Source organism: Larus michahellis, chromosome 13, assembly GCF_964199755.1.
Source record: "Larus michahellis chromosome 13, bLarMic1.1, whole genome shotgun sequence".
In the NCBI taxonomy this organism is placed as follows: Eukaryota; Metazoa; Chordata; class Aves; order Charadriiformes; family Laridae; genus Larus; species Larus michahellis.
In genome coordinates, this window is record NC_133908.1 from 2,409,721 (window position 1) to 2,435,524 (window position 25,804).

A 25,804-nucleotide genomic window follows, 5' to 3' on the forward strand; every position below is an offset into this window, starting at 1 on the left:
AGCGGGAATTTTATTATTTTATTTAAAAAAAAAAAAAAAAAAAGAGAGAAGAAAAAGAAAAACCATCACAACCATTAACAGCGTTACAGTTCAGCGCCGCCCCCGGGGTTGGCGCACAGCATGCTCACGACGGGCGGGGGGGGGAACGCGGGGGGGCTTCGTTTTTGTTAAACAACCGTTTTTGAAAGAGAAAAAGGGGGGGGGGGAGAGAGAGGGGAAAAAAAAAAGATAACTCGGCACGCTACCCTTCAACTTGGTTTTAATGTTTCTCCACAAACGGTGAAAAATACTAAAGTACAGACAAGGAATAATCATAATGTTGTGGCCAACATTATAAATATGGAATTATAAATTTAAAACTTTTTTTTTTTTTGTTTTTTTCCTTTTCTGGTTTAAAAAATAAATCTGGTAGTAAATGCAGCTCTGCGGGGGGGCCGGGGGGGGGGGGATGCGGCTCTAGTAGGGCCGGTCTCGACGCTCCTGGCGGTGCTCGCCCCTGAGGGTGGAGGGAGAGGGACAGAGCAGGGGTCAGTCGCGGCACCCCCGGGCCACCCCCCCCCGGGATGGGGAAGGGTCCTCGCCCCATCACCCACTTGCCCCCTCCAGCCCCTCACCCCATCACCCATTCACCCCCCCAGCCACTTGCCCCCCCCAACCCACTCACCCCATCACTCCCTGACCCGCTTGCCCCCCCAGCCACTTGCCCCATCACCCGCTCGCCCCCCCGACCCACTCATCCCATCACCCATTCACCCCCCGACCCACTCGCCCCATCACCCGCTCACCCCCCAACTCGCTCATCCCATCACCCATTTGCCCCCCCAGCTGCTCACCCCATCACCCAAACCCGCCCTAGTCCCCCAGGGGAAGGTGCGGAGGCCCCCAGTGCCACCCCCCCCTCCCTCCCCAATGCCTCTGTCACCCCATCAGGGTCTCTCCCCTCCCTGCCCGCCCCCCCCGCAATACGTACTTGTCCATCTTTCCTGGTCCTCCGCGCCGCCCGCCTCTGCCTCCGCCTCCCATCTGCTCCATCAGGGGTCCCGGGGGGCCCCCAGGGCCTCCTCCTCCTCCTCCTCCTCGCCGGCCGCCTCCTCCGTAGCCACCTCGATCCATTCCCCGGCCTCCTCTGAATCCCCCTCTATCTCCACCGCGGCCACCTCTGAACATGCCACCGGGTCCCCCGCGGTCCATGAGGCCACCTCCGCGTCCGCCTCGCATCCCCCCGGGGCCGCCTCTCCCACGGTCTCCGCCTGGGCGAGAGGAGAAGACCCTCAGAGCCAGCCAAGGGGAGATGCTCCGCCAGCCCCCCCAAACCCTGCCCCGCTGGACCCGGCGCATCCCAGCTCCGGCACCACGAATGGGAGAAGATCCCGGAGCCGTTGGGAAGCCCGAGGGCAACCAACGCTTCTCCTCCAGAGCCAGGAGAGACGAGGCTCGTTAAGAGGATGCTGCTTAATGAGGTGAAAGTGGTGCTTTGGGGAACCAAAAAGCGCTGGAGAGCCCCAAGGAGGAGCCTGGGCAGCTCCGGATGGGCTGGAAGGTGCAGGAGGGAGAGCGGGAAGAGCCGTCCCAGGCTCCGCTTCACAGCTGAAGGAGGGATGAAGCCCCCGCAGCTCCCAGGGCTGGAAAGAGCCGCTCCCTGAGGAGCCCCAGCCCCGGCTCGCTGGGAACCGGTTGCCTCCAGCCCCGCCGTGAACCTACCACACACCCACCTGGAGGGGGGAAAGGCGGGGGGAGAAACCCTTCTGGTTTCGGAGCTTTGCACTGGTTGCACTCCGTTCTCCAGGCGAAGTTCTGGTTTCCGCATCCCCTGGGTAGAAATGCCAGTTAGCAAAGATCGGGATGGCATTCCTGGCTGGATAACATTCGGAACTGCTGCTTGGCCGTCGGCAGGAGAGGGGACACCAAAGCTGGTGAGCAGGACCCCGGGGCAGGTGCATCAGCCCAGCTTACCCAGCCTGCGGAGGGGGTGGCCAGGCCACTCCTTCAGCCCCAGCCCCGCAGGCAGCGACACCAGCCCGCTCCCCCCTGCTCCGGATGGGAGAAAGGAACTCCCTCGGAAGGTCCCGCAAGTTATTTTGGGAAAAGCCTATTTATCCCGGCCAGCACCTCAGACCGAAGCGCCCCCTCGGCGCTCTGCGGTGAGAGACGGCCGCTGTCACTGCGCGGGAGTGACCAGCGAGGTGGCAGCAGCTGCGAGGCGTGGGATACTCACGGATTGGGACGCTGCGGGTACTCACGGATTGGGACACTGCCAGTCACCGGCTCGGTGCTGGACGCTGCCGCCGGAGGGGTTTCCCCTGGATCCCCGTGGTCCTCTTGAGGAGAAGCCACCCCTGTCTCCACCTCTGCCTCCCATCCTGCCCATGGGGCCGCTGGGGCCACCGGGACCCCCTGGGCCACCGGGTCCCCCCGGCCCTGCAAGGAAAAGCTCGGTGAATCCCGGGAGATGCCGCCCAGGGAGGACAGGGCGCAGCTCAGCGGGCGCTGAGCTCCTGGGGGGTGGGGGGGGGGGTGGAGTTTACCTCCGCGGAGAGGGGGGGGCATTCCCCGCTGCTCCCGAGGGGGCATCCCGCCCCGCAGGCTGTTCATGGGGCCCTTCTTCCGCGCCAGGGTCACCTTGAGCTTGCTCCCCTGGAAATCCTTCCCTAGGAGGAGGGATACAAGGGCCAGAGCGTCACCGTGTGCCCCAGGGTGTCCAACGCACCCCGGTATCGCACGCAACTGCCCCGCGTCAATCATCACAGGGAAAACTTGACCCAAGCGTCAAACACAGCGAAAAGGCAAAATTCCACCTGCGATAAAGCCCCGCCGCAGGAGACGGCGCGTCTATCACGGGTATCTCCAGGAGACGGGCAGAGAAGGAGGTTGGGGAGACCTTCTCACTCCCTACAGCTCCAGGAAGTAGGGTGTAGTGAGGGGGGGGGTCGGTCTCTTCTCTCAGGGAACAAGAGGAAATGGCCTCAAGTTGCACCAGGGGAGGTTTAGGATGGATATTAGGAATAATTTCTACACCAAACACTGGAACAGGCTGCCCAGGGCAGTGGCGGAGTCGCCATCCCTGGAGGTATTTAAAAGCCGGGCAGACGCGGTGCTGAGGAACGGGGGTTAGCGGTGGGTTTGGCAGTGCTGGGTTAACGGTTGGACTCGATGACCTGAAAGGTTTCTTCCGAGCAAAGCGATTCCGTGATTCTACAGCAGGTGACGGAAGCCTGGGCAAACTAAGGACGACCGCAACCCAAGCACCGCGCTTATCTGTTCCAGCTAAAACCAGGAACTTCTTCGGCAAAAGCCTGGCCGCCCGGAGCTAACCTTAAATGCCTACGATCCTCCGCGCACCGGGGAGGGAAACGCTGGCTTCGGCCGGACAAGAATTCAGTTTTGAAATGGAGCACGCGGCGATTCCATCCCAACTCACCCCCCCCACCTACTCACCATCAAACCATTCCACGGCTGTTTTGGCGGTAGACGGGTCATCGTAAGACACCGTGGCGTCACCTTTCGGTTTGCCGGTTTCTTTGTCGATGTAGAGGTTTATCATGGGCTGCCCAGTCCTCTTGTTCATCTACCGGGACAGCAAAACGTCACCTCGAGTCACGTCTCCCCGTAAGCTGAGCGGGGATTTGCTCTCCTTTGTTCTGCTTTTGCCTTGAGACAACTTGCCACTTGGGCAAGAAGAAAGGGCCCCTCTGGCTTACCACGGGTGGCACCTACGGCCCAGCCGACCCAAGGAGGGAAGGAACGGGCCCAGAACAGCGCTGTGCTCCTCCCGCGCGCAAGGACTGACCTACGGCCTCCCCGCATCCCCCTCCCTCTCCCCGCCGCCACATGTCCCACCAGATGCGCAGAGGCGCGTTTCCTCCGCCCCTGTAAACGCTGGCGCTTCCACCCGCCTCATCACGCCGATGAGGGACAAACCCTGCAAAGGTCCTTTGGGAAGGCTTGAGCTACAGGGGAAGGCCACCAGGCTGTGGTCACCCTACCAAGCCAGAGACCTGGAGACGGAAGGGCTACGCGTGGAGACAGCCGCGGGGCAGGGAGGAGGTGGGCAATCCCTTCCCCTCGTGCCCCGCCAGCCGGAGGCCGACCTGCGCTCGCGTGGTCCTTCTCACCTTGACGACACCGCACTGTTTGAAGAAGTCCGCCAGCTCCTCCAGGGTCACATTATCATTGAGTCCCTGCACATAAACTGAACTGTTGTCCGAGTCCTCATCTGGGTCCATAGGTGGGCCTAGGAGACAATTGACGGTGTCACTGGAGGGAGGGGGAAGGCAGCGATACAACAGAAGGGAGCGCTTTTCATCACCTCATCCCTGTCCCCAACCCCAGCCAGCCGCGGCTTCGCTCTCCACGAGCGTATAATTTATGAAGTGACCCGAAAACCCCGGCGCCGAGAGCGGGGAGGAGCCGAGAGCCGGGCTGCGCTGCGTCCAGACACCCGCGCCCACCCAGCGCCGGCAGAACCGCGCCGTTACACCCCTCGCTCCTGACGGGAGACATCCCAGCTGCGAGGAAAAACCTTCCTGTTCTTCGGGCTCCCACACAGGGACATCCACCCCGCCCCCCACCCCCCCCCCGCGCCTTTCCGCTGCAAGGTGCCGCTCCTGGAAGCTGACACACAACTTCCAGCGGCGCCTGCGCAGCAGGAAGGAAAGAGCCGCACGGCCACGGGCCAGCGGTGGCACGAGAGAAGGCTGCTGGACCAGCGCGTACAAGCTCCGGGCTAAGGCTGCCTGAAAAAGGGCTGTGTGCTGAACCAACGAACCCCCCCCGCAAAAGCCCCCCCAGCTCCCGCAGAGAAGCATCTCCCAAAGACACGCGGTTTTTTCCACCAGTCCGGCCGTTCTGATGAATCGAGAATCGAGAAATAAATGAAATGGCCAGAAAAAGACTGCGAACGGGGGAGCATCCTCTCGTCCCTACGGAAGGACGCGCCGGGGGGGGGGGTGCTCCGTCTTCCCCGTGGCTGCGGCCCTCATCCGGAGCGGAAACCGGTCACAGAATTCTCAATTTCAACGGGGTCAGGAGAGAGCGGTTATTGGGAATTACCTAAATCAAGGTCAGGTCCTTCTTCCATGTGTCCTGCCAGTCGGGAAAGAATCACAAGAAGGCGTGTTAGTGCAGGCCTTGCAGGCCGAAGAACCGACACACACAACGCTATCTACTTATAACCACCGTTCCACGGCGCTGGTTAAACTCAAATTGACCCGCATTGCAAAAACATCAGCAATGCACCTTTTTACTTGGTGATCGGTTTGCTATTTTTAGCAGCCTTTCAAACCATTAACCGCTAGTACGCTTTTTTTTTTTCCTTTTTTCCTTTTTTTTTTTTTTTTCCTCTCTACCAGGCCAATTAGTTTTAACAGTCATTAATAAAAAGTTACTTTACAAAAAAAAAAAAAAAAAAAAAAAAAATATTATTAAAGCCAAACCATTTATTTCCCCCAAATTACAGAAGTGGTTGCTCAATTCGTCCACGTTACCCTGTGTCCTGTAACCGCGTACCCCTAGGCATCGCCGGCAGTACCCATTACAGTCTTGTTGCATACGTCATTTTAACCACTTAAAACTAATAAAAATTACACTTTTGTTCTAAAAACTGACTGCAAATTTTTTTTTTTTTTTTTTTTTTTTTTTTTTTAACACTATCCATTGTAATGCTCAAAAACTTACCACCAGGCTTATTGAAGCCACCTCGCTCTCCAGCGCTGCTGGGGGGATAAACGAAGAAATGAAGGCCTTTCCCTTTACAAAGCCAGTACCGCTCTGAGCCTCTGCGGCTCACTGGGAAGAAGGGCACTGGCTAAACATCTCCAAACAATGCATCTGTCTCTCTCTCTCTCATCTCGGCACTAGGCCTTTCTTCAGGGCAGCTCGCTCAAATTTCCTTTTACATATAACGCAACCTCGCTTCTCTGGTTTTAGACACCACTTTGCTGTCGGTACCCTCGGCATGGCTCGTACGGGTATTATCAGTGCAATACTTGGCCAAAAAAAAAAAAAAAAAAAATAATAATAATAATAATAAAAAAAAAATATATATATATAGGTTTTTCAAGCGTTATAAATCGGGCTTTTGCTTCCGAGCAATCGCGAGGTCGTTCGCTGGTCAACTCCCTCCCCTCTGTGTGTACATAAAGGTGCACCCTCAGCCTCTCGCAGCAGGAGAGCGAAACGAGCCCGCGGGTCCCTGACATTAACAGTTCAAAAAGGTAGGAGACAACCATACGCGATTACCTACAACACAGTTCAGCTTGACATTTCCGCTAAAAAAAAAAAAAAAAAAGAAAACCTCGGTAGAAAGCCATACATTCAGGTCGCTACTGGATTGAACAAGTCTCTGCGGAGGGAGGACTTACAGAATACAGCGGGGGCTCGAAGGCCTGGGGTGCAGCTTTGTGGACACAGCCCAGCACGGCAGATTGCGGCACGTGCCAACGCCAACTGACGGCCGCAGCTTTCGGCGAAAGCTCAGGCTGCTTTCTAAGCGCCGCTTTAATTAGGAAAATGCCACCTGAAAAAAGGACGATTTGGAGGTTTCTCGCTCTTTTCGGCGAGACCCAAAGCTGGTTGGAAGGCGAGGAGCAGAGGAGGGAGAGCACCGCCTATTTTCTAGCAAGTATTGCACCTCTAATACTGGGGGGGGGGGAAAAGTTGTCAATACACAGTTTCAAGCTGTTGCATGCAGCTTTGCCTCCTTTCGTTAAAGTACACACCATTTACGTAATGTCTCTCTTTTTAAACACATACGTTTACACTTTTTAACGTTACACAATTCTAAAGTAGTATACCTCCTCTGGTTTTATTACCAAACAACAAGTATGCAGTTACCAAAGTTACAGAAGGATTCCATTTATACAATGAATACATTTGGTTAAAAATATTCTATGTATATTTTTCCTCTCCATATGGACACCGTGTCTAGTCCCACTTTTCATTATGCTGCCGGCTGAGTACTGAGTACGGGTACTTTTTAAGTATTGAAGTGTATACAAGGCTCTCACTTTGTAACCTGTAGCATATAAATGCGACAAAGCATGTTAAAAAGTTTCCATGTTTAACAGCCAATGAAAATATAAAATAATTGAGGCAATGAAAAAGGGCACGTTAATAACATCGAGCTCCTTACCTGCCGGAGACACTGAAATCCATCACCACAGCATGATAAGAAGGGCCGAGTTCCCCTACCTGCCCCTTTGGCGTTCAAAGGAAGGCCCCCTTTTCTACGGACAGCAGAAAGTCTACGTCCATAAAGCAGGGGACCCTTTGTAACGGTCTAGTCGGGCGGAAATCGCTACGTACGCAATTTCAGCTCGGATTAAGGGGTGCGAAATCAAGAGGCAGGTGACAAATCTTTTGCATGAGAAGCTCCGAAGGGGCTAGAAATTTTAAGATGTGATGATAGATATTTCAGGTGCCTACATCTACTTAAAAAACCGTTAGCGATAAATACATCATGGGTGAAATCTTTATGCAGAACCACGGAACTCTGTTCCACTCGAGCCAATTCAAACCAGTTGCGTTCCAACACAAGCCGGTCTTTTTCTTCTATTTCCATACACCGGTAGTTGTATTTCTCCGATAAAGATTTCATGCCACTTCAATTCATTTCGACAGAGCTATGCAGAATGGGACTATCGATTGCCAAACTCTGGTTGCCACCAGGTTGTAAAACGCCTTAAGAAGTTGCCTTTCGAGAAGGAGCTGCAGTTCCGGCTGCCCTGCCGAGCAGCAGGGCTGGGCACCGCGCATCCCACGCCACGTCTCCAGCGTGCACCTAGGGACACTCTGCATAGCTCTGAACGACGGTGTGAAGGGACGGAACACACACAAAGCTACGTTTTCCTTCTCTTAGGAGCCTTTGGGATTAGTTCTCCTTCCTCACCGCTAATAAACATCACGGACAGGCAGACACACTGCCGACCTGAAGGCACAGGTTTACCAAACCAGATTTTGCCATCAGTTAAAATGGCCAAACTGGTTTAGACCACCTGAAAGCTCCGAGGGGGAGCGGTCCTGGGAGCCAAGCCAGATCTCTTTTACTTTCTCAGGGTCTTTTTTCACGTTCCAACCAAGCTCTAAGTGTTCTGGCCACTCAGAGTCATGGCTTCGCCGGCAGCAATCTGCCCCGGGCGTACGCTTACAGGCGTAGCTCTGCATGCTACTGCCGAGGTGAAGAGGCTGACGGCGTGACACGGGGCTCACAGCAGGCTTCTGCCCTGTTACATACCTGAACTCTCAAGATCCCCACTACCGAGGCACAGGGAGTGACTCCTGGACCTGGCGGAAGGTTTGTGTGTGTTCGATCCGGAGTTACTGTTAAACCCCGCCGAGGATTTCACCTCTGCGTGACCATGAAGGGAGCTGAAAGTTCCAGGTTGAGCAATACCCCTAAATCCCCCCCACCCCTGGGGCCCAACCAGCTGCAGGACAGAAAAAAGTAGATCCTGCTCCTGTTTCCCCTAGGATAATATTTCCATGGATTAGAAGCAATGCTGCTATGGAGATGTTCTCCATGGAAGTACCGTTGGGAATGTCAACCTTTCAGTCCCTTCTTTTCATTTCAAATCCTATGGGTAAAACAGAATTAGATAAAAGGAGAAAAGATTTGCTCTTACCCCATTCCACCGCGTCCTCCTCCCCGCCCACCTCTGCTCATGCCTCCGCGATCATATCCCCCTCTTCCCCTGCCCCGGTTATCAGGGCCGCTCATATTCCGGTTCTCTCCTGGGCCTGAAAAGCCTCCGGATTCCTGTCCGTATACGTTCATGCTGCTAGGATGGTCCTGACGGAATGAGCCTGAGGAATTTTGTAATAAAAACGTCAGAGAGTGGGTCGAAGCTGCCTGTTCCCTTTTTAAGCCCCTTAACCTGCCTCCAGCACCGGAACATAATCATGACAAGTGACAGGACAAGAGGAAACAGCCTGAAGTTGTGCCAGGGGAGGTTCAACAAGGACGAGTGGAGGGTGCTGCAGCCGGGGAGGAATAACCCCCCGCACCAGGACAGGGTGGGGGTGACCTGCTGGAGAGCAGCTCTGTGGGAAGAAACCTGGGAGTCCTGGGGGACAACAGGATGCCCATGAGCCAGCGATGGGCCCTGGTGGCCAAGAAGGCCAATGGCATCCTGGGGGACATCAATCAAGAAGAGCGTGGCCAGCAGGTGGAGGGAGGTCATCCTCCCCCTCTGCTCTGCCCTGGGGAGGCCACACCTGGAGTGCTGGGTCCAGTTCTGGGCTCCCCGGTTCCAGAAGGACAGGGAACTGCTGGAGAGGGGACAGCAAAGGGCTACCAAGATGCTGAGGGGACTGGAACATCTCTCTTATGAAGAACGGCTGAGGGATTTGGGTCTGTTTAGTCTGGAAAAAAGATGACTGAGGGGGGACGTTATCAACGCTTATAAATACTTCCAGGGTGGGTGTCAGGAGGATGGGGCCAGGCTCTTCTCAGTGGTGCCCAGTGACAGGACAAGGGGTAACGGGCACAAACTTGACCATGGGAAGTTCCATCTCAACATGAGGAGGAACTTCTTTGCTGTGAGGGTGGCAGAGCCCTGGCACCGGCTGCCCAGAGAGGTGGTGGAGTCTCCGTCTCTGGAGACATTCCAACCCCGCCTGGAGGCGTTCCTGTGCCACCTGCTCTGGGTGACCCTGCTCTGGCAGGGGGTGGGACTGGGTGATCTCTAGAGGTCCCTTCCAACCCTACGACTCTGTGATTCTGTTTAGGATGGATATTAGGGAAAATTTCTTCACCAAAAGAGTTATTAAACATTGGAACAGGCTGCCCAGGGAAGTGTCTGAATCACCATCCCTGGAAGTATTTAAAAGCCGGGCAGACGCGGTGCTGAGGGACACGGGTTAGTGGTGGTTTGGGCAGTGTTGGGTTGATGGTTGGACTCGATTTTAAAGGTCCCTTCCAACCTGGGCGATTCTATGATTCTATGACAACCGTTTGCTACAGCGCTTACAGCAACAGCGTTAATTTAAGGAGAGAGGCGCTGCTTTCCGTTTGCAGAATCAAACCTGCCATGAGGCCCTACCACTCCGACCTCTGCAGGACTGGCCAAACAGAATCGTTTACACCAAGTCTTGCCTGCTCCAGCCACAGCAGTTACTTTGCGTTTCTGTGTTTTCCAACCACCCGTTCACCTTCGCCGCGCTGAGGGGAGTATCACGATTTGCCCCAGGCAAGCCGTTTTTCAGTGAGAAAGGGCAAAACCCAGCTACGGCACGCTCTCCCTTCAACACAGCTGCAAGCTTGGAGACCCAAAGTAACGCCGAGCCCCCTTCAGAGCCAGCCCACCCCGCAAGGCCAAGGCAGACAGAGCTTTTCCTCCCCAAGAAGGCGGCTCCGCTGAGCACACTCACTCTGTTGACCGTAGCTGCTGCTCTGCTGGCTGTACTGGCTCGGGGCCTGGCTGTAGGATGCGGTCGGGGGCGGGTAACTAGTCGGGGGCGGCTGTTGCCCGTAGCTGCTTTGCTGGCCATAGCTGGTCTGTTGTCCGTAGGTGCTCTGTTGCCCGTAGGTGCTCTGCTGGGAGTAAGTGCTCTGATCGTAACTGCTTGGCTGTGTGGAGGAATAGCTGTAAGACAAAAGCATTGGAAAGATGAGCCAATTCCCTGGGAACGCGCATGAGGCTGCAGAAGTGGCTCACACACGAAGGTAATGCAATTATAAGCCATGTGTACTGGTGTAAACCATTTAAAAAGGTGAGTCACCCTACGGAGGCTGGTCTGGTGGCAGGAGACAAACCTGGTCGACTGCTCAAAGCAAAATCCATGCCACCGTTCAGAATTTAGTCATACCTCCAGAAAAAAGCAGAAGTGCCAGGGCCAACATCAGTGCAACGCAGGTAACGGTCTCCCTTTCTGCCTTGGCACTGAAATATTTTTAGCTGATAGATAATAATACAGTTCCTCCTTCGAGCATCTCAGGCTTTGAGAATTTCAGAACATATACTTTAGAAGCGTAAGACAGCTGAGGGGAAGAGGTGAGCTTGTTGTCAAAGCCACGTGCGAGGAGGCAGCAAAAGATCACTGTGACACACTCCACATCTGGGAAATTTCTTAAAAACATTTGTCATTGTTTTGCCTTGCTATCGCAGGTGTGTCCGCAGAGACACTTATGCACTCAATCATAGCTCATAAATATCTTATCAATATCTAAAGGGCGGGTGGCAAGAGGATGAGGACAGACTCATTTCAGTGGTGCCCAGCGACAGGACAAGGGGCAATGGGCACAAACTGGAACACGGGAAATTCCATCTCAACACAAGGAAAAACTTCTCTACTTTGACAGTGCCAGAGCCCTGGCACAGGCTGCCCAGAGGGGCTGTGGAGTCTCCTTCCCAGGAGACATTCCAAACCCGCCTGGATGAGTTCCTGTGAACCTGCTCTGGGTGACCCTGCTCTGGCAGGCGGTTGGACTGGAAGATCTCTGAAAGTCCTTCCAACCCTGACCATTCTGTGATAGCTGCATCTTCCCCGTGACAAGAAGTGCCCCAACAAGAACGACACCTCCCTCCTCCCAGGACACCAAACCTCCTTTTACACCTATTTTTTTTTTAAAATCCCTTGAGAAAACCCCTCTTCCCCAAGCTAACCTGGAAATTCCGACACCAGCTGCACGAGGCTCGGCCTGCCGGGAGAGTTACCTGGTAGGAGGGTAGGAGGGAGGTGCGGTGACCGGCTGCATGGGGTAGCTGGCAGGCACCTGAGGATAGCTGTAGTTGCTCTGTCCATACCCGAGGCTGGGCTGGCTGTAGCCTGTCGTACTCGATTGCGGCTGGCTGGTCTCTGCTGGTTTGCTGCCATCCTGGGGTCTACGGGGCAATATGGAACAAGAAGGAAACATGGGTGCAAACCCCCACCTCTGGTAGCAGCGGAAGTGCTCAGAAATCCCCCCTAGACAGAACGGCACTACCAATTTCTTTGGGTAGAGTACGAACTGGCCCCACACCGGTGTCCATCACTCTGGCAGCAGCTTATAGATGCTCATTAAACACTAAATATTTTAGCACCTGCTGACTGGGTATTCGCACAGTCCCCTGCCATCAGGAAAGGCCCGTGCAGCATCCTGAACAGGGAGCACAGAGTACTACAACTTCTGTTCACCAGCTGCATCCCGAAATCGAAGGCAGGGGATTTAGACTTTGGCTCTAGAATCAAGTCGAGGATGTGAAACAGGCAGGAGAGCGGGCAGCAGCACCGCCCCGCCGCTCAAGCTGGTTTTACACAACGCTTGGAAACGATTAGCTCGAAAACAGCCAGAAATGTTGTCAGTTAAATGCACCATTGTTTGGTGTAGAATCCAGTGCAAGCAGATATTGCCCCACACACGTTCTCCGATGAAAGGGAAAGGATGCTGGGGGCTGGACGAGGTGACCTTTAAAGGTCCCTTCCAACCCAAAGTATTCTATGATTCGATGTTTAGTATTAACTCTCAAGGCCTGAAAAGAAAGAGAACACTTCGCATGTGACTCGCATGTCTCCTTTTGTATTTGCCCCATACTGTTCATAATCTCGAAGTGTTCATCACAGTTAAGCTACTTTTGTTGTACAAGCTGGGAAAAAAATATTTTAAATGATGTCAGGATTCATACTTAAAGTCTACTCTGACAGACACGGACCGAGCTGTGCCAGGCTCCGCCTTTCCTTACTGGAGTGGTTGCTACAAACATCAGGTAAACGAATAAAGCAGTTTTTACTCACTACTAAGCAAGTTTCCATTATGTATTCTGAAACTTTCCTATCCTGAGCAAACAATTAAACTAAATATACTATTGAGAGTGCCCAGACACAAGGGATTTAAAAAGGAAATTGTTTTCAGCATGTGAACCCACTCCAGAAGTCACAGTACGTAAGAGTATCCTGCCTGACCCTGTGACTCAGGATCAGATCAGACTGGTCCTTTTTCTGTTCTACGTGGTGAGTCAAGAGCCCATTTTTGCTGCTTGGTTGCTCTCCGCATCTCCCAGGAACAGCGCTGACTCACCCTGCCGGAGCGGAACCTACCTACGCCGCTTCCCCCAGCCCTGAAACGCGACGGCATCGGGTGCAGCAAGAGCAAAGCTCATGCACAACAGGCAGAGAAAGAAGCCTAAGCAAAACCAGCGAGCCCCAGTCCGGCTGGTGGTGAGCTGGGTGAGCAAACCCAGCCTTCGGAGGAAGAGAGGAGCCCGACGTTACCTTGGGGGAGCGGACGCTGCTGGCTGCTGCCCGTAGGCTGGGTAGGCGGGCTGGGTGCCGTAAGCGGACGGTGCTGCGTAAGAAGCCTGGGTGGTGGTAACCGTAGCAGTGTTGGTATCGTAGGCGGCTGTGCCGTACCCCTGGACGGGCTGACTGTACGCCGGGGGGGCAGTCGGGGCGGTATAACCTACAACAGACAGCAACGATTACTCCGGCGACCTTCACTCATAACATTGCAGGCTACTGCGCTTCTGTTGACGCTTTATCAGACCTCGGGTACAGCACCGATTTTACCACTGCAAAAATATCACAGATCACCTGAAAATGCTGAACGAACCCAACGCCGCCCCTTCCCATTCCTCAGAGAAACCCCCTGCCCTGGGAAGCCTCAGCCTACAGCCCCGGCTTTACCCTCACCATCCAAAAACCGCAAGCCAGGGAGCTTTCTGGAAGCCACCCTTCAATCAGCATCCAAAGGCTGTTTGTTTACAGCAAGCGAAGCTCACAGCTAATGTAATAAAGCACACAGAGGGCAAGCCGACGCATGCAGCTTCTTCTGAACACAGGGAGACTAAACAAAGCTCCTGTCAGCCCTAAAGTAAAAGAAATCCAATCGATTTAAGAAGTACGGTCCCATCCTTTCAGCTTTTCTGAAAAATAAAAGCACAAACCAGCACCAGGCTGACCTGACAGGTCTTTTTGAGCCCCTTATTATTTGAGCCCCTTAAAGTCTTATTTTAAATCAGTAATCCTGGAAACAAAAGAAAAGCACTTTACATTTACTTCAACTTAAGAGAAAGGTCAAAACCAGACGCATAAGGTAGCTCCTGATGTTTTATGTAGCTGCGATTTTCTTAGAATTTCAGTTTGGTTTAGGTAAAAAGCTTCGAGCTCATACATTTATTTCTGAACAATTTTACAAGAACATCCAAGAGCCCCAAACAGCTCCATTTAAACTAGTCCTCCCAGCAGCCGCCGCCGTATAATTTAGCCGACCATTTGGCTCGTCACTAAGGTGAACTGTAAACCCGGCATCAACACGGTGGCTTTTTATAGTTAAGAACCTTGCGAGCAGGTTCGCAAATGAAGAAACGGAGACTTGCATGAAAAAGTATCAATTAAAATTTTTGCTAGCAAAAGCTGATTTCCTAAAAATATAAAACATTGATTGCCAAAGAGCAGCCAACTGGTCTCAGTCTTGTTGATGTGATTTTAATTGCATCAATTAAGATAACAGCTTCTCCATTGCTTCTTATTTTTAATAAACATACGACACTTGGGACGTAGTCTTCCTTCTAATTACACAGCATTTTGGGCAAATTGCGCTGTGGTTTTTTTATTTCAATTCCCTAATTTGCAAAACAAATGTACTTCCAGCAGAATATAGGGTGCCCTCCCAAAGCACCGCAGGACTTCCACATCTCGCTGTCCCTGCTACAAAATCAGGACCCTTCCCGACGGCTGCCTGAATCACCGAGTAAAGAGGAAGAGAACTGAAAAGAGGAAGTTTGCAAAGCACAACAGTTAAAAACCCAAACTTCAGCTTTCTGTCCCGAGCGACGCTCTTGAGTTTTATGGTTAGCTTCAAGATCTTGATGAAGGGGACACGAGCCCGTCCACTCTTGTCACCTTCAAGAGCCTTTCTAAACCCCCCCACTCTGCTCCCACAAGCCTCCTTCCTCCTGCCCTTCGCCCCCCCGACTTGCCACGCCACCACCCTCCTGCTGAAGGCCACAGGCTGGTGGCCACATCGCGGGGCTGGCAACCTGGAAACACGAAAGCCAGAGAGTAAACTGGTCTCCCACCAGGAAATAACTCGCACGAATCACTAGCAAATCAGTTTTCACGGTCCTTATTCCTTTTTGTTCTCCGAAAAGTAAAGTCCTGCTCAGTGTGTTGCTGAACGGGGTGAATGCGACGATGACATTTAAGACAAGAGGAAACAGTCTCAAGTTGCGCCAGGGGAGGTTTAGGATGGATATTAGGACAAATTTTTACACTGAAAGCGTTATTAAGCACTGGAACAGGCTGCCCAGGGAAATGGTTGAGGCACCATCCCTGGAGGTATTTAAAAGACGAGTAGACATAGTGCTTACAGATATAGTTTTTGTCAGCGTTAGGTTGATGGTTGGACTAGATGATCTGAAAGGTCCCTTCCAACCTAGGCGATTCTATGATTCTATGCCGAACAGGAAAAAATAAGCATGATTTTTAGAGCCTCGGACAAATTTAAACAGTCCAAACACTTATATGTGAGCCACCAAGGCATTTCCACAGAGAGCACAGCCATCAGAAGTTAAAGGAATCCTTATTTAAACCGGCGGAGGCCTGACCACATACTAAAAAAGCCTGCTGTTTGCATAAGTACAGCCTGCAGTAAGTGCTGCTGAAGCCACAGCCTTGCCCTGGGCTGTTCTTGTCACTCAGAGCCATGGGGTGGTCCCCCTACATCTGGGCCCCCTTTCTCGGTGCTGTTACTGGCAGCACCAACCTCTCCCATCAAGCAAGCGAGCAGGTTTGCTAACACCTGGCTCCGCACTGGTCAACAGATTAAAAGGGAGGAAAAAAAAAAAAAAAAAATCCTGAATTTTAATGCTTCAGCTCTAGATGGAGCAGTTCCCTTGTGCGAGTGTGCTCAGCAGGAAGGGTTTGTACCAAAGAAAGCAAAGGCAGCAATTTAACATCCCGCTGCTCTACATTTTCCTTTCAACAATTTAGTTCAGGTACTCCGAAAATCCTCGAGGGCTGTATTTTTGAGGGGGGCATTTGCATTGCATGACTCCTCTCGCCTCCCCCTGCCAGTCAGGAAGGTAAACGGTGAGTCTGCAAAACAGCTACTGCAAGCAGAAGGTAACAGAAGAACTCTGATAACCTGCGTTACGTCCAGTTATGTCGCTCAGTTTCCTCGCCTGCAAGCAAAACCCTTACTGAAGTCTAGGAATTCTTCAGGCGGAGGGGAAGCTTGCAGGATTTGGTCCTCATCAACTGAAAATACTGGATTCAAAGAGACTTATTCTGAAACAAGCAGGCATCACGTTAGCTAGGAGCAGTTTTTGGAGGCTCCTCTCTGATGCAAGCAGCATTAAAAGCTACCCAGGGGGTCTGCGTGCCCAGAGAGAGCCGGCTCCTGTTTGGCATGTATATCTTCTACCAGTGAGGGGCTGGAGAAGGGGACGCAGAGGCTACCTGAAACACCCCAGACAGCTATGGGAATGTTCATTTCACATTCTGAAAACATCAGAATAAAATCAATATAGCCCTAAATTTCACAGGTGAAAAGAGAAGTGGGGGCTGGCTGTCTTTAGAGAGCACTTCCCACTTAGCTACTCGAAGGAGATTCACACTTGGACATTTGAAACGATGTTTTTGCCCCCAAATGACATTGTTATCAGAAAGCCAATAACCGTAACAGATGCAGCTCTTTATTTACTCTTGTAATTCATGCTTATACACCACAGTGATTAAAGAGCAAACCGTGACCACAGATCTGACGCTGCCGATTAATCCCCTAATCCAGTTGGCGTCTGGGGAGCTGCAGAGGAGCCCGCCGGCTCCCGAACCCCTCTTCTCCGTAATAAACCACCAGGGTGACTCCGAGCCACCTTTTCCTACAGCCTTGGGGAAGGAAGAAGCACAAATTGGGCAGTAACTCTCACCTCGGGCAGCCCAGGAGTCACCGCAAGGCTGGACGGCAGAGTAATTGGGACAGAAAGGTCCCCGGGTAGGCTAAAACCCTCATCTGAAGCTTGAGGCGATGCAGAGGAACCGCTTCTGCCATTCCTGCAGAGTCCCAAGAGGGTGTTATCTGCACAGGATTTGGATTTCCCTGACCGCAACAGTATCTCACCCCAAAAACCAGGCTTTAAGACAAAAAAAGACACTTTGCTTTTAAGTAATTGCAAGCATTCCTCTGCTACAAAGAGGCGATGCCTAGGAAAAAGAAACTGAGATTAAACCATAAAAACTGCACGTCTCTTAGGGCATAAAGATGTACACCCCAGGCAACACCCCGGGCTTTATTTCGTATGAAAGGCAGAGACGGGAGAGCGGGAGACAGGCTTTCAGCACTCCCAGTCTCATTTGCACAGCTCCAGCTCCTCAAGGAGAGGCAGGTGTAGGGAGAATAAATACAAGCTGGCACTCTGCCTGGAGAATAACATCAAAAGTGCTGCCACAAACCAACGCTACGCGGACTGAGGCAAATCGCCCTCGAGGGTCTGATACGATCTTTGGCTTGACCACTTCCTGAGTTTTCTTTTTCTTTTCTGATGAAAAGAAAGTGAAGCTTTTTTTTTTTCCCTAAAAAAAAAAAAAAAAAAAAGAAGCTGTGCAGAAAAGATGTCTAATATTATTATTCCTCCAGCAAATATACTCTTCAGGGACAAGCAAAAACATAAACAGCGCAACTTCCTGTGACCCCTGCAGGAGTGGAGTCTGTAGTAAGGATTAAAGGACTCAAACATTCCTAAGAAAGGAATTTTGAAAGTCTACAAATCCTTTTTGCTGCCAATGTATGTCCGTATACTTTTAAATGAGAGGAAAAAACCCCGTAGATAACCCGCAGCAACGCTGGCTAAAGGGTACTGGCTCTCACTCCGCAGGACACGCGCTAACTGCCAGGCAGAAATTTTCCTCATCGGTGTAAAGATGTTCAGTATTTTAAATGCCGTATAAGTGGATAGACTACAGCATAAGATTTTCTCTCCACCTCTTCCTTGTGAAGCATTTCCCCAGAGGCCAGATACCCGATTGCCTACCTGTTCTGGGATTCCCTTGCTTTGGGAAGTATTTAAGAAAGCTCCCACTCTAATAGACATTTATAATGTCTCTCATAGCAAAGGATGAAGCGGCAGAAAACGGCACCCAAGGCACTCCTCGGAGGAAAATCCATTTTCTTTTTCAAAGACTCCTGAATATTCAGTCTAAATATACCGGAATAGTTTCTTTCAGACATTCAGACGTACGTACAAAACTCCAGTTCAAAGAGCACGCATCGGAATAGTTTACAGGGCGTTACTGAACATGTGACATACGCGCCTGCACTGGAAATCCAACAACACGGAACATGCAAAGGTGCTGGTCAGGACGTCTGGACGAGACTAACCACGCTGTTCACCCTTTAGGAAATGGTAGCACAATGGGGTTAGATTCACCCGAAACGTCTCCTCATGGCTGTCATTAGTGCTCAGGAAGTTTATCCATAAAGCGCGTTACTTGGAGACCTTACAGCGCCATGGAGATGACAAAGAGCACCGCAGCCTGGCAAATTCTTACTGACACTGTGTGCGCGCACTCTGATGTCGGACGTTTTTAGCACTAAAACCAAGTGACACCTAAAGGGTTAACACGGCAAGTTTAGACAGGATGAGGCAGCATTTTCCATGCAAGAGTGAGCAGGAGAGACTGTACCGGTCCCTTCTACTGTGGGAAGCATGAGACAAAAAGTAGAGGGTACACTATCAGAACAGGCACACATCACTTCCACGCATTTGATTTTTCAGGCAAGCGAAGTGCTGAGGACACGGGTTCTCAAGAGCAGCCAGAGTACAAGCTCCCACGGAGCGCAGCCCGCGTTTGCTTTGCCCTACGCACAGCACGCTCTGCAGCCATGCTCAGTGCCACAGCATGAACCAACATCCAAAACGTCCCCTGAAAAATTCCACGGGCACGTTTATTCACTCCCTTTCAGCCCACCTGCATCTTCGCATCATTTTAAACCACCCTTCACTCAAGGAAGGCTCTCGAAGAAGGAAGCCCTTTCCACATCGGAGCTGCCCAGAAGAATTCAGTACGGTTTGGGCCGGAGTTCCCCAAAGCTGACTTGAGCTCAACTCTCTCCCCAGGACACGTCAAGCCCTGCAGGCCTGGGGGCTCTTACCGGTCGGAGGCTGCCCGTAGGACGTTGCATACGCAGTCTGCCCGTACGTCGCAGTCGTCTGGGGCTGTGTGTAGCTGACGTCGGTGGGTTGTCCGTAGGTTCCGTAACTCTGCCCGTACGTCTGCTCCAAAGACGATACAAATTTAATTCATGAAGAGAAGTGACTCACAGGGGTCGCAGAGAGACACACAGACTGTTTCGGTGATGTACACAGACTGAGGGATCTGCGTGACCCGATGTACTGAAAGCAATCAGAATCGAGCCAAGGCTACTGCGAAACTTTGGGCGCTAATGCAAAATTCAGTTCAGATCTATAATGAAGTTACAAATGCGGTTTTTCAAGGCCAGTACCAGCGGGGCAGCCTCTTATATTTTCACAACACATCTCTGTTTTATGTAAAGCAACACACGAAAGCATCCAGCGCTTCGTAACCCATCACCACTCACAGATACCTCCCGAGGGCTAACGTGAAACACGGGGAGTGGGACTATTCAGAAGGCAGAACTGCACGAAGCAAAATAAGCCAGTTATTTCAACGTGAAACTGTTTCAGTGTTCACTAGAAGAAACCTAGTGAGGCTTTCAATTAAATTATTCTGAATATTCTTCATGTCCATCAGCCAACAATTTGAAAAACAGGAGCTTATGTAGGCACCTGAGGATGGGATCAGCGGAAGCATCCAAGGGCTTGCCATCACCAAACTATTCCGGTTACGGCTACTCCCATCCCGGTGCCTTTGCATTCCAAGACATCAGCTCTCAACTCCTACCTTACCCGGAGCTCATTTTCCAGTCTAGACTATCGCTAAAGGACCTCTTCTGCCCATCGTCTGGCTCAATCCCGAAGAAAGCACTGCAGCGTTAACTGCTCTGACGGGCAGCGCGGGGTGGCTGGATTAGCGCAGAGCTGCGGGTGCTGCAGTTTTACCCGCTAAAGAGCCACCTCGGTGCCGTGCCATGAACCACCCACCCCAAACTTCAGGCACCAACAGCTTCGTGCGGCCGGCAGTTCGGTTTAGGATAAAACTCGAGCTACAGCTCAAGGCGCGACACGAACACAGCCCTAATGTCCAGATTCCCAAAGGGATTTACTGACTCCTGTGGGAACCTGGAACTTATACACCTTTTGGGATCTAAGCCTGTGTTACTTACAAGCTGGACTCCCTGAACTCAGCCACAGATCTTAACCAAGAGTAGAAAATGTCTGACCAGACTGAATACGTCACTGTCTGTGGAAGCTCACTACATGAAGAGGCAGGAAACGCTGCAAACCTCCCATGGCTATTTGCCTACAGCTGAGTTTAGTCGGTGAGTTGTTTTTGGTCTCACACGAGAGGATGTTGTTGAAGCCTTCTGTTCTCACACTTGTCCTTCCGCGTAACCTGCACGTTTGGTAGCAGTTCTTGCAATTGTTCTGTCTCAAAATGCTTATTCAAAATAAAAAATCACCGTCACTTTCATTTAAGCCGACCCAAATGCCAAGACTGAACCTGTAACACCGATATTTTTCACAAAGGGCCTCCTTACCCTGCCGCAGGAACAAGCAAGCACAGTATTCACGCAGCCTCACCTGCCTCGGACTGTGCAGGCAGCAGCAGGCAGAGGGAGGCAGCTCCTGCTCAGCCCCGCAGCACCAAAGCCAAGCTGTTGCCTCAACCAGAATTAACCAATTTGAAGCTGCTCCAACACGGCAACGTGAAGGTTTTCATCTCCATAATACAGCCACGCTCTTGGGCAGCAGGATTTTCCCTTCAAAAACCCTCTCTGGAGAGACGGGGGAAAATGAACCTACATCACTTTTTAGGGACAAAAGTTTACCTTTGAAAACATACTTAGAGCGTGTATACAAATGTGGTTTTAGTAACTTGTATTCTAAGGATTAAAAATAAACACCGTTTAATTCAGCTCTTAAAGATCACCATCATTCTGCAGTCTAGCCAACTGAAAGTATTAATAGTTTTTGCAACAATACCTCCAGGGGGAAAAAAAAAAAATCTATTCCCTCCTCCTCCGTTGCCCAACTGCTGCAATCTCACAAATGGCAATTTCCCTCCTCCCTTTTTTTTGGGGGGGTTTTTCTCTCCTACACCGCTGGGTAAGGCACCCACCAAATTCGGCTTTTACAACCCTCTCAACAACAACCACCTTAGGCTCGGATATATTAACAAAGAAGGGGACTGCTGAGGCTCCTTGACGTTTACGTTATTTTCACTTTAAGAAAGCAGCTCAGGCTGCGCCAGGAGCTACAAGACAACTTTTAATGAGAGATTTTGACGTTGCCGCTAAGCAATTTTTGCGGCTGGCAGAGCCCCGCGTAGTTTACTGGAAGACATGTGATTCAGCGGCAATTATAAATCCCTCCCGCGTTTTACCTGGGTGGTCTGTGCATATCCTTGAGCTGGCTGAGGTGCATACGCGCTGTAGCTGTAAAACGAATTTAAAGACATTTATAATGCAGCCCCGTATTTCTGACCTGTGCAACACACGTATCGCAAGGCAATTTTCACATATCCAAATGATTTCTGCTGAAATACTACGGCAATACGAAATCTAAAAGCTAAAGGAAAACCATCGGATTTGCAAACATACCTGAGTTAGGATTAAAGCGCAATTATTATCTACTTATATTACATCTTTTTAAAACAGAGGGGATAAGACCATAATGCTACTTACCCCTGCTGAGCTGCAGCTTGGCTATAGGTACTATAATCTGCAAGAAAAGAAGGGGAAAAAAGGTTGACAAAGGCTTAACAAAATTAACAGTGTAAGAGCACGGCAGCTGGAATTTCCTCCTGCAGCTTGAAAGAGCTGCTATAAACCGCTGGAAATCCAGTTTCAAAAGGGCGTAAGGTAAATGCACTTTTTCAGTCTTTTTGAAGGAAACAAAACCTCTCTTCCCTTCATTGTTACCGCTGTTCGCAGCAGCAACTTTGATCTCAAATGACCCCACTTTAATTTAACTGCCACCTTGGATGACACCCAAGGGGGCTGGCAGGAGGGTGTTTTGTTTTGGAACAAAAGAAACGCTGGGGCCAACACTCAGAAACACCCCCCCCCCCCCCAGCCTTGGGTTTCAAAGGGCCAGGTTTTGAGCTTTAGGGTCTGTAGAAACCACCAGGCTTCACTCTGGCTCTTTCCATTTAACTTTCAAGGACTCAAACAAATGGCTGGAAAGTTCTAACACTCGTCCCCTAGCAGGGTTTGAGACGGGGCAGCCGGCAGTAATTCCTTCCCCAAAGCCCCGATCCACGCCAATGCCCTGGATTTAGAGGAGAACCGAAATCCTGAAAATCCAAGCAGAAAAATCTACGCCGCGCTAGTCTGCTGGCGGGAATGGAAAATACGTCCACATGGCAATTACAAGGCTATATTTGAGATGATTACAGCTCCTAAATGTACGCTTTCCCTCAAAGTCGCCAAGCAACTCCGGTTCCCATCCAAACTTCTAGAGCAAACGATGAATTCATCACTTAGGCCGGACCTTGCCAGCCAGATTCCAGCTCCCACGGGACCACAAAAGTCCCGAGGAGAGGGATCAGGAATGAGTTCAGACCTTGCTCGCATCTGCAGCTCAGGCCAAGTCATCTGACTGGACGTTAGTAGAGCTTTTCTCAGGCAGAGCCAAATAGTTCCGTGCAGGATGAGGTTTCAGTGTTTCTATTGCGATTGCACCTAAGGGTACGCTGATCTCAGTTAGAAAACTGAAGATTATGAATTTGAGGAACCCAGCCGATGACTTCCTACAGCCTTCAGTCATTCCCAGGCTGTAAGGACTGCTTTAATGCCTTTGTCACACTGTTCACAACTGAAGGTGATGGAGCACCAGGAATAATTTTGAAAATACTGGTTTTGTACACCAGAACCTCCCGTTTCTTGAGGTCGCGGATTCACCCCTAATAAAATTTTCCTCTCCTCCTCCTAACCCCTCTACATAAGCTCACAGCTTTTCCTCCTTTGCACTTCCCTCCGCTGATGCCGGAGCTCAGACCCTGGGGCGCGTGTTGATGGCCAAGGAAAGGGAATGCCGTGACTCCGGTGGCGATTTTTGGCAGGTATAAATTACTCTGACCTCGCACCAGAGCGCAGGAATCAGTACGAGTACACCAGGAAGACGACCGAAATCCTGCGCACAAAAAAAAAAAAAGACGCCGAACTGCTATCCAAAGGCTTCCACGAGACGCACCGCACAAGTTGTTAAACTGCTCTGGCACCACTCCTGCTTTCCTTGCAGGTTGTCATCTTTAATATTGAAAAATCTCACTTGTTAAATTCAGGGGCGCTGCTCTTTTTTCTTTTTTTTTTTTTTCAGTCCACACGTGGCTCTAAGCTCCGCTATACCCTGAGCGTTAAAAGCCATTAATACCCAGCCACCTTCGCTCTCCCACTGCCTCCTCGTACCAGCACCCCTCCATCTCGCTGTACCCCCTTCTCCATCCCGGCCCCCTCTTTTCCACGCCTGTTCACCCTTCAGCCACCAAAACCTCCCTACTCCTCATTTAATTGTCATTTTCTGCACCCCGTTGGGTTACCAATTCTCCGGGCTGCTGCAAAAAGGCCAGGCTCCTGAGCACGGACCTCCCCAACCTTCATCCCTCGCTGGCAGACCCCCGGAAACCCACCACCATCCCAAATTAACTAGGGACAAGGTCTTTAATTAAACACCCATCACACAACCCTTCTTGCAGCCTTCCCCCAGTCCCACCTGGACACCACATCTCCCCCGTGTCAGGAATCCAAACCCAGGTGTTGAATTCGCAATTTCTCACCGGTAATCCCTCTCTTTTAATTTGCTCCGATTTAGATTAAGGCAAAAACGCTAAAAAAAAAAATAAATATATACATTATGGTTCATTTAGTTAAAACCATCTCCGAGCCTTTATTTCCATGGGGAAATTAATCTTCATCCTTCTATTTCACGAGGCTCAGGAGCACAATAGCGCAGCCGAAAATAGCAGCTCCCACGGAAGAACATTTCCATGTATTAAACGGAAAGACAGCTGTATTTTTAAACCCCATTTTGACAATCCCATTGGCATGTGTTTCTTTAGTGACTTTTTTTTTTTTTTTTAAAAAATAAAAAAAACACCTCTCCAAGGTGACATTAGTCATATTCCCCTCACACGCCACGGCTCGTGACATTTGCCTTTACGGAGAGGCCCGACCTTTGGCTGCTAGGCTTTAAGACTACATTAAACGCGATGCTGCCACATTGTTGTAAGTCTCAATTTTGACCTGTTCGCATCCAGTTGGAGCCCTCGCGGAAAAAAACACGTTTCCTTCTACGACGCTTCGCTGGTTTTATTCAAAGAAATCACATTTGCATCAGAAACAGCCCTGAACAGCCACCAGAAAGGCCGACGGCACGCAAGAAGCTTTTAGTAAGGGCAGGGATCTCCTGAAAGAGCATAAAGAACCTGCCGGGGCCGGAGCTGTTGTAAACACCCTTTTAACAAACATCCAGCGGAGATAACCTGGGCACTGCCACCCCGGGGAGGGCCCGCAGGGTCCCGGCCCCCGGAGAGGACAGCGGTGCTGGGGAGAACCCGGCCTGGCTGGTGGCCAGGTGGGCCACGAAGCCCTTCACCTCAGCGCCGGGGGTAGGCCCAGGCCCGGGCCCTCCGCCTCGCCCCGCCGTGATAAGGCCGCGGCCCGGCCCCGAGGCGCCGTCCCCGCCCCGCTCCCCTCAGCCCCAAGCTCAGCCCGGGCCCGACGGCGGCGGGTGCGGGAGGCGGGCCCGGTTTCAGCCTCTCCCGCCGCGGCGGAGGCCCCGGGCCGGCCCGTCCCCCCCCGGCCCCGCTCACCCGTCGACGCCATTTTCTCGCCTTCCTCCTCCGCGCTCCCAACGTCCGGCCGCCGCCCCGCACTGCGCATGCGCCGCCCGGCCCCGGCGGCACGTACCACAACGGCGGCGGGGGGGGAGCCGCCGGGCGGCCACGCACCGACAGGTCGCCCCGCTCCGCCCCGCCGGTCCCCGCCCTCCTCCAGGAACCGGAGCCGCCTCGGGACGCGACGGTCGCCGCTCGGGAGGGCGGTTCTCCCGCCGCGTTGGGCGCTGCCCCCCCCCCGTCGGGCTGCGGGATGGTACAGTCCGGGGCCGTTAGGGACCGTCGCGCAAGAGCCGTTCGGAGCAGGGGGCGTGGGGTGGTGGCGTGATGTCATCGCCCGGCGTCACGCGGCTGTGCGCGGGGCCGCTCCTGACGTCACACACCAGCAAAGGGCTTCGCGTGACGTCACCAGGCGTCACACGTCACGCGCAAGTGACACTGCGGGCCAAGCCGGGTGTCGTGCGGCATCCCCGCGCTGGGATCCTTACGCGCTGCCCGCGCAATGTGTGCGGGACGGCGTGATGTCACGGGTGACATCATGTGTGATGTCACCCCACCACACTGCCACCCTGTGTGTGTGTCCCCCAGCACCCTGACTGCGCCACAGAGGGTGCTGGGGGGGCTGCGGCGTGTGGCATGGCTGGGTGTCCCATGGGTGGCATGGTGTGGGTGGGTGTCCCATGGGTGGTGTGACACAGGTGGGTGTCCCATGGGTGGTGTGGCACCGGTGGGTGTCCCATAGATTCCCTGACATGGGTGGGCATCCTATAGGTGGTGTAGCATGGGCAGGTGTCCCATGGGTGGCACGGTAAGGGTGGATGTCCCATTGATTTCGTGGCATGGTTGGGTGTCCCATGGGTGGCATGACGTAGGTGGGTGTCCTGGGGGTGTTGCGGCACAGGTGGGTGTCCCGTGG

The 25,804-nt window shown here is 52.2% G+C and overlaps 1 protein-coding gene across 10 annotated transcripts; it reads right to left on the reverse strand.

The window, feature by feature from the left end:
• Nucleotides 1-242: 242 nt before the first annotated feature.
• EWSR1 (EWS RNA binding protein 1) lies at nt 243-24,934 on the reverse strand. Of its 10 annotated transcripts, none has more exons than XM_074605845.1 (19): nt 24,865-24,906; nt 23,766-23,879; nt 23,028-23,186; nt 21,737-21,773; nt 21,436-21,487; nt 19,064-19,184; nt 13,186-13,372; nt 11,652-11,819; nt 10,366-10,580; nt 8,619-8,799; nt 5,674-5,711; nt 5,050-5,082; nt 4,113-4,231; nt 3,436-3,565; nt 2,526-2,648; nt 2,241-2,418; nt 1,713-1,810; nt 971-1,250; nt 243-496 (listed from the first exon to the last, which is right to left on the reverse strand). In XM_074605845.1, the coding sequence occupies exons 2-19, from the start codon at nt 23,776-23,778 to the stop codon at nt 457-459; spliced, it is 2,172 nt and encodes a 723-aa protein (XP_074461946.1). In that variant the 5' UTR covers nt 23,779-23,879; nt 24,865-24,906; the 3' UTR covers nt 243-456. The 10 variants fall into 10 exon arrangements, with proteins under 10 accessions (XP_074461946.1, XP_074461947.1, XP_074461953.1 ...); XM_074605846.1 differs by lacking the exon at nt 24,865-24,906 and adding an exon at nt 24,296-24,310; XM_074605852.1 differs by lacking the exon at nt 23,028-23,186 and having other exon boundaries at nt 5,674-5,708; nt 24,865-24,917.
• Nucleotides 24,935-25,804: the final 870 nt, after the last annotated feature.

Excerpts from the sequence above, each read along its gene's own strand:
- EWSR1 (XM_074605845.1), bottom strand. Across the intron at positions 11,820-13,185 it reads GCAGCGTCCGCTCCCCCAAG|ACCCCAGGATGGCAGCAAAC; the intron begins GTAACGTCGGGC and ends ATTGCCCCGTAG. Across the intron at positions 8,800-10,365 it reads CAGCAGCTACGGTCAACAGA|GCTCATTCCGTCAGGACCAT; the intron begins GTGAGTGTGCTC and ends AAAATTCCTCAG.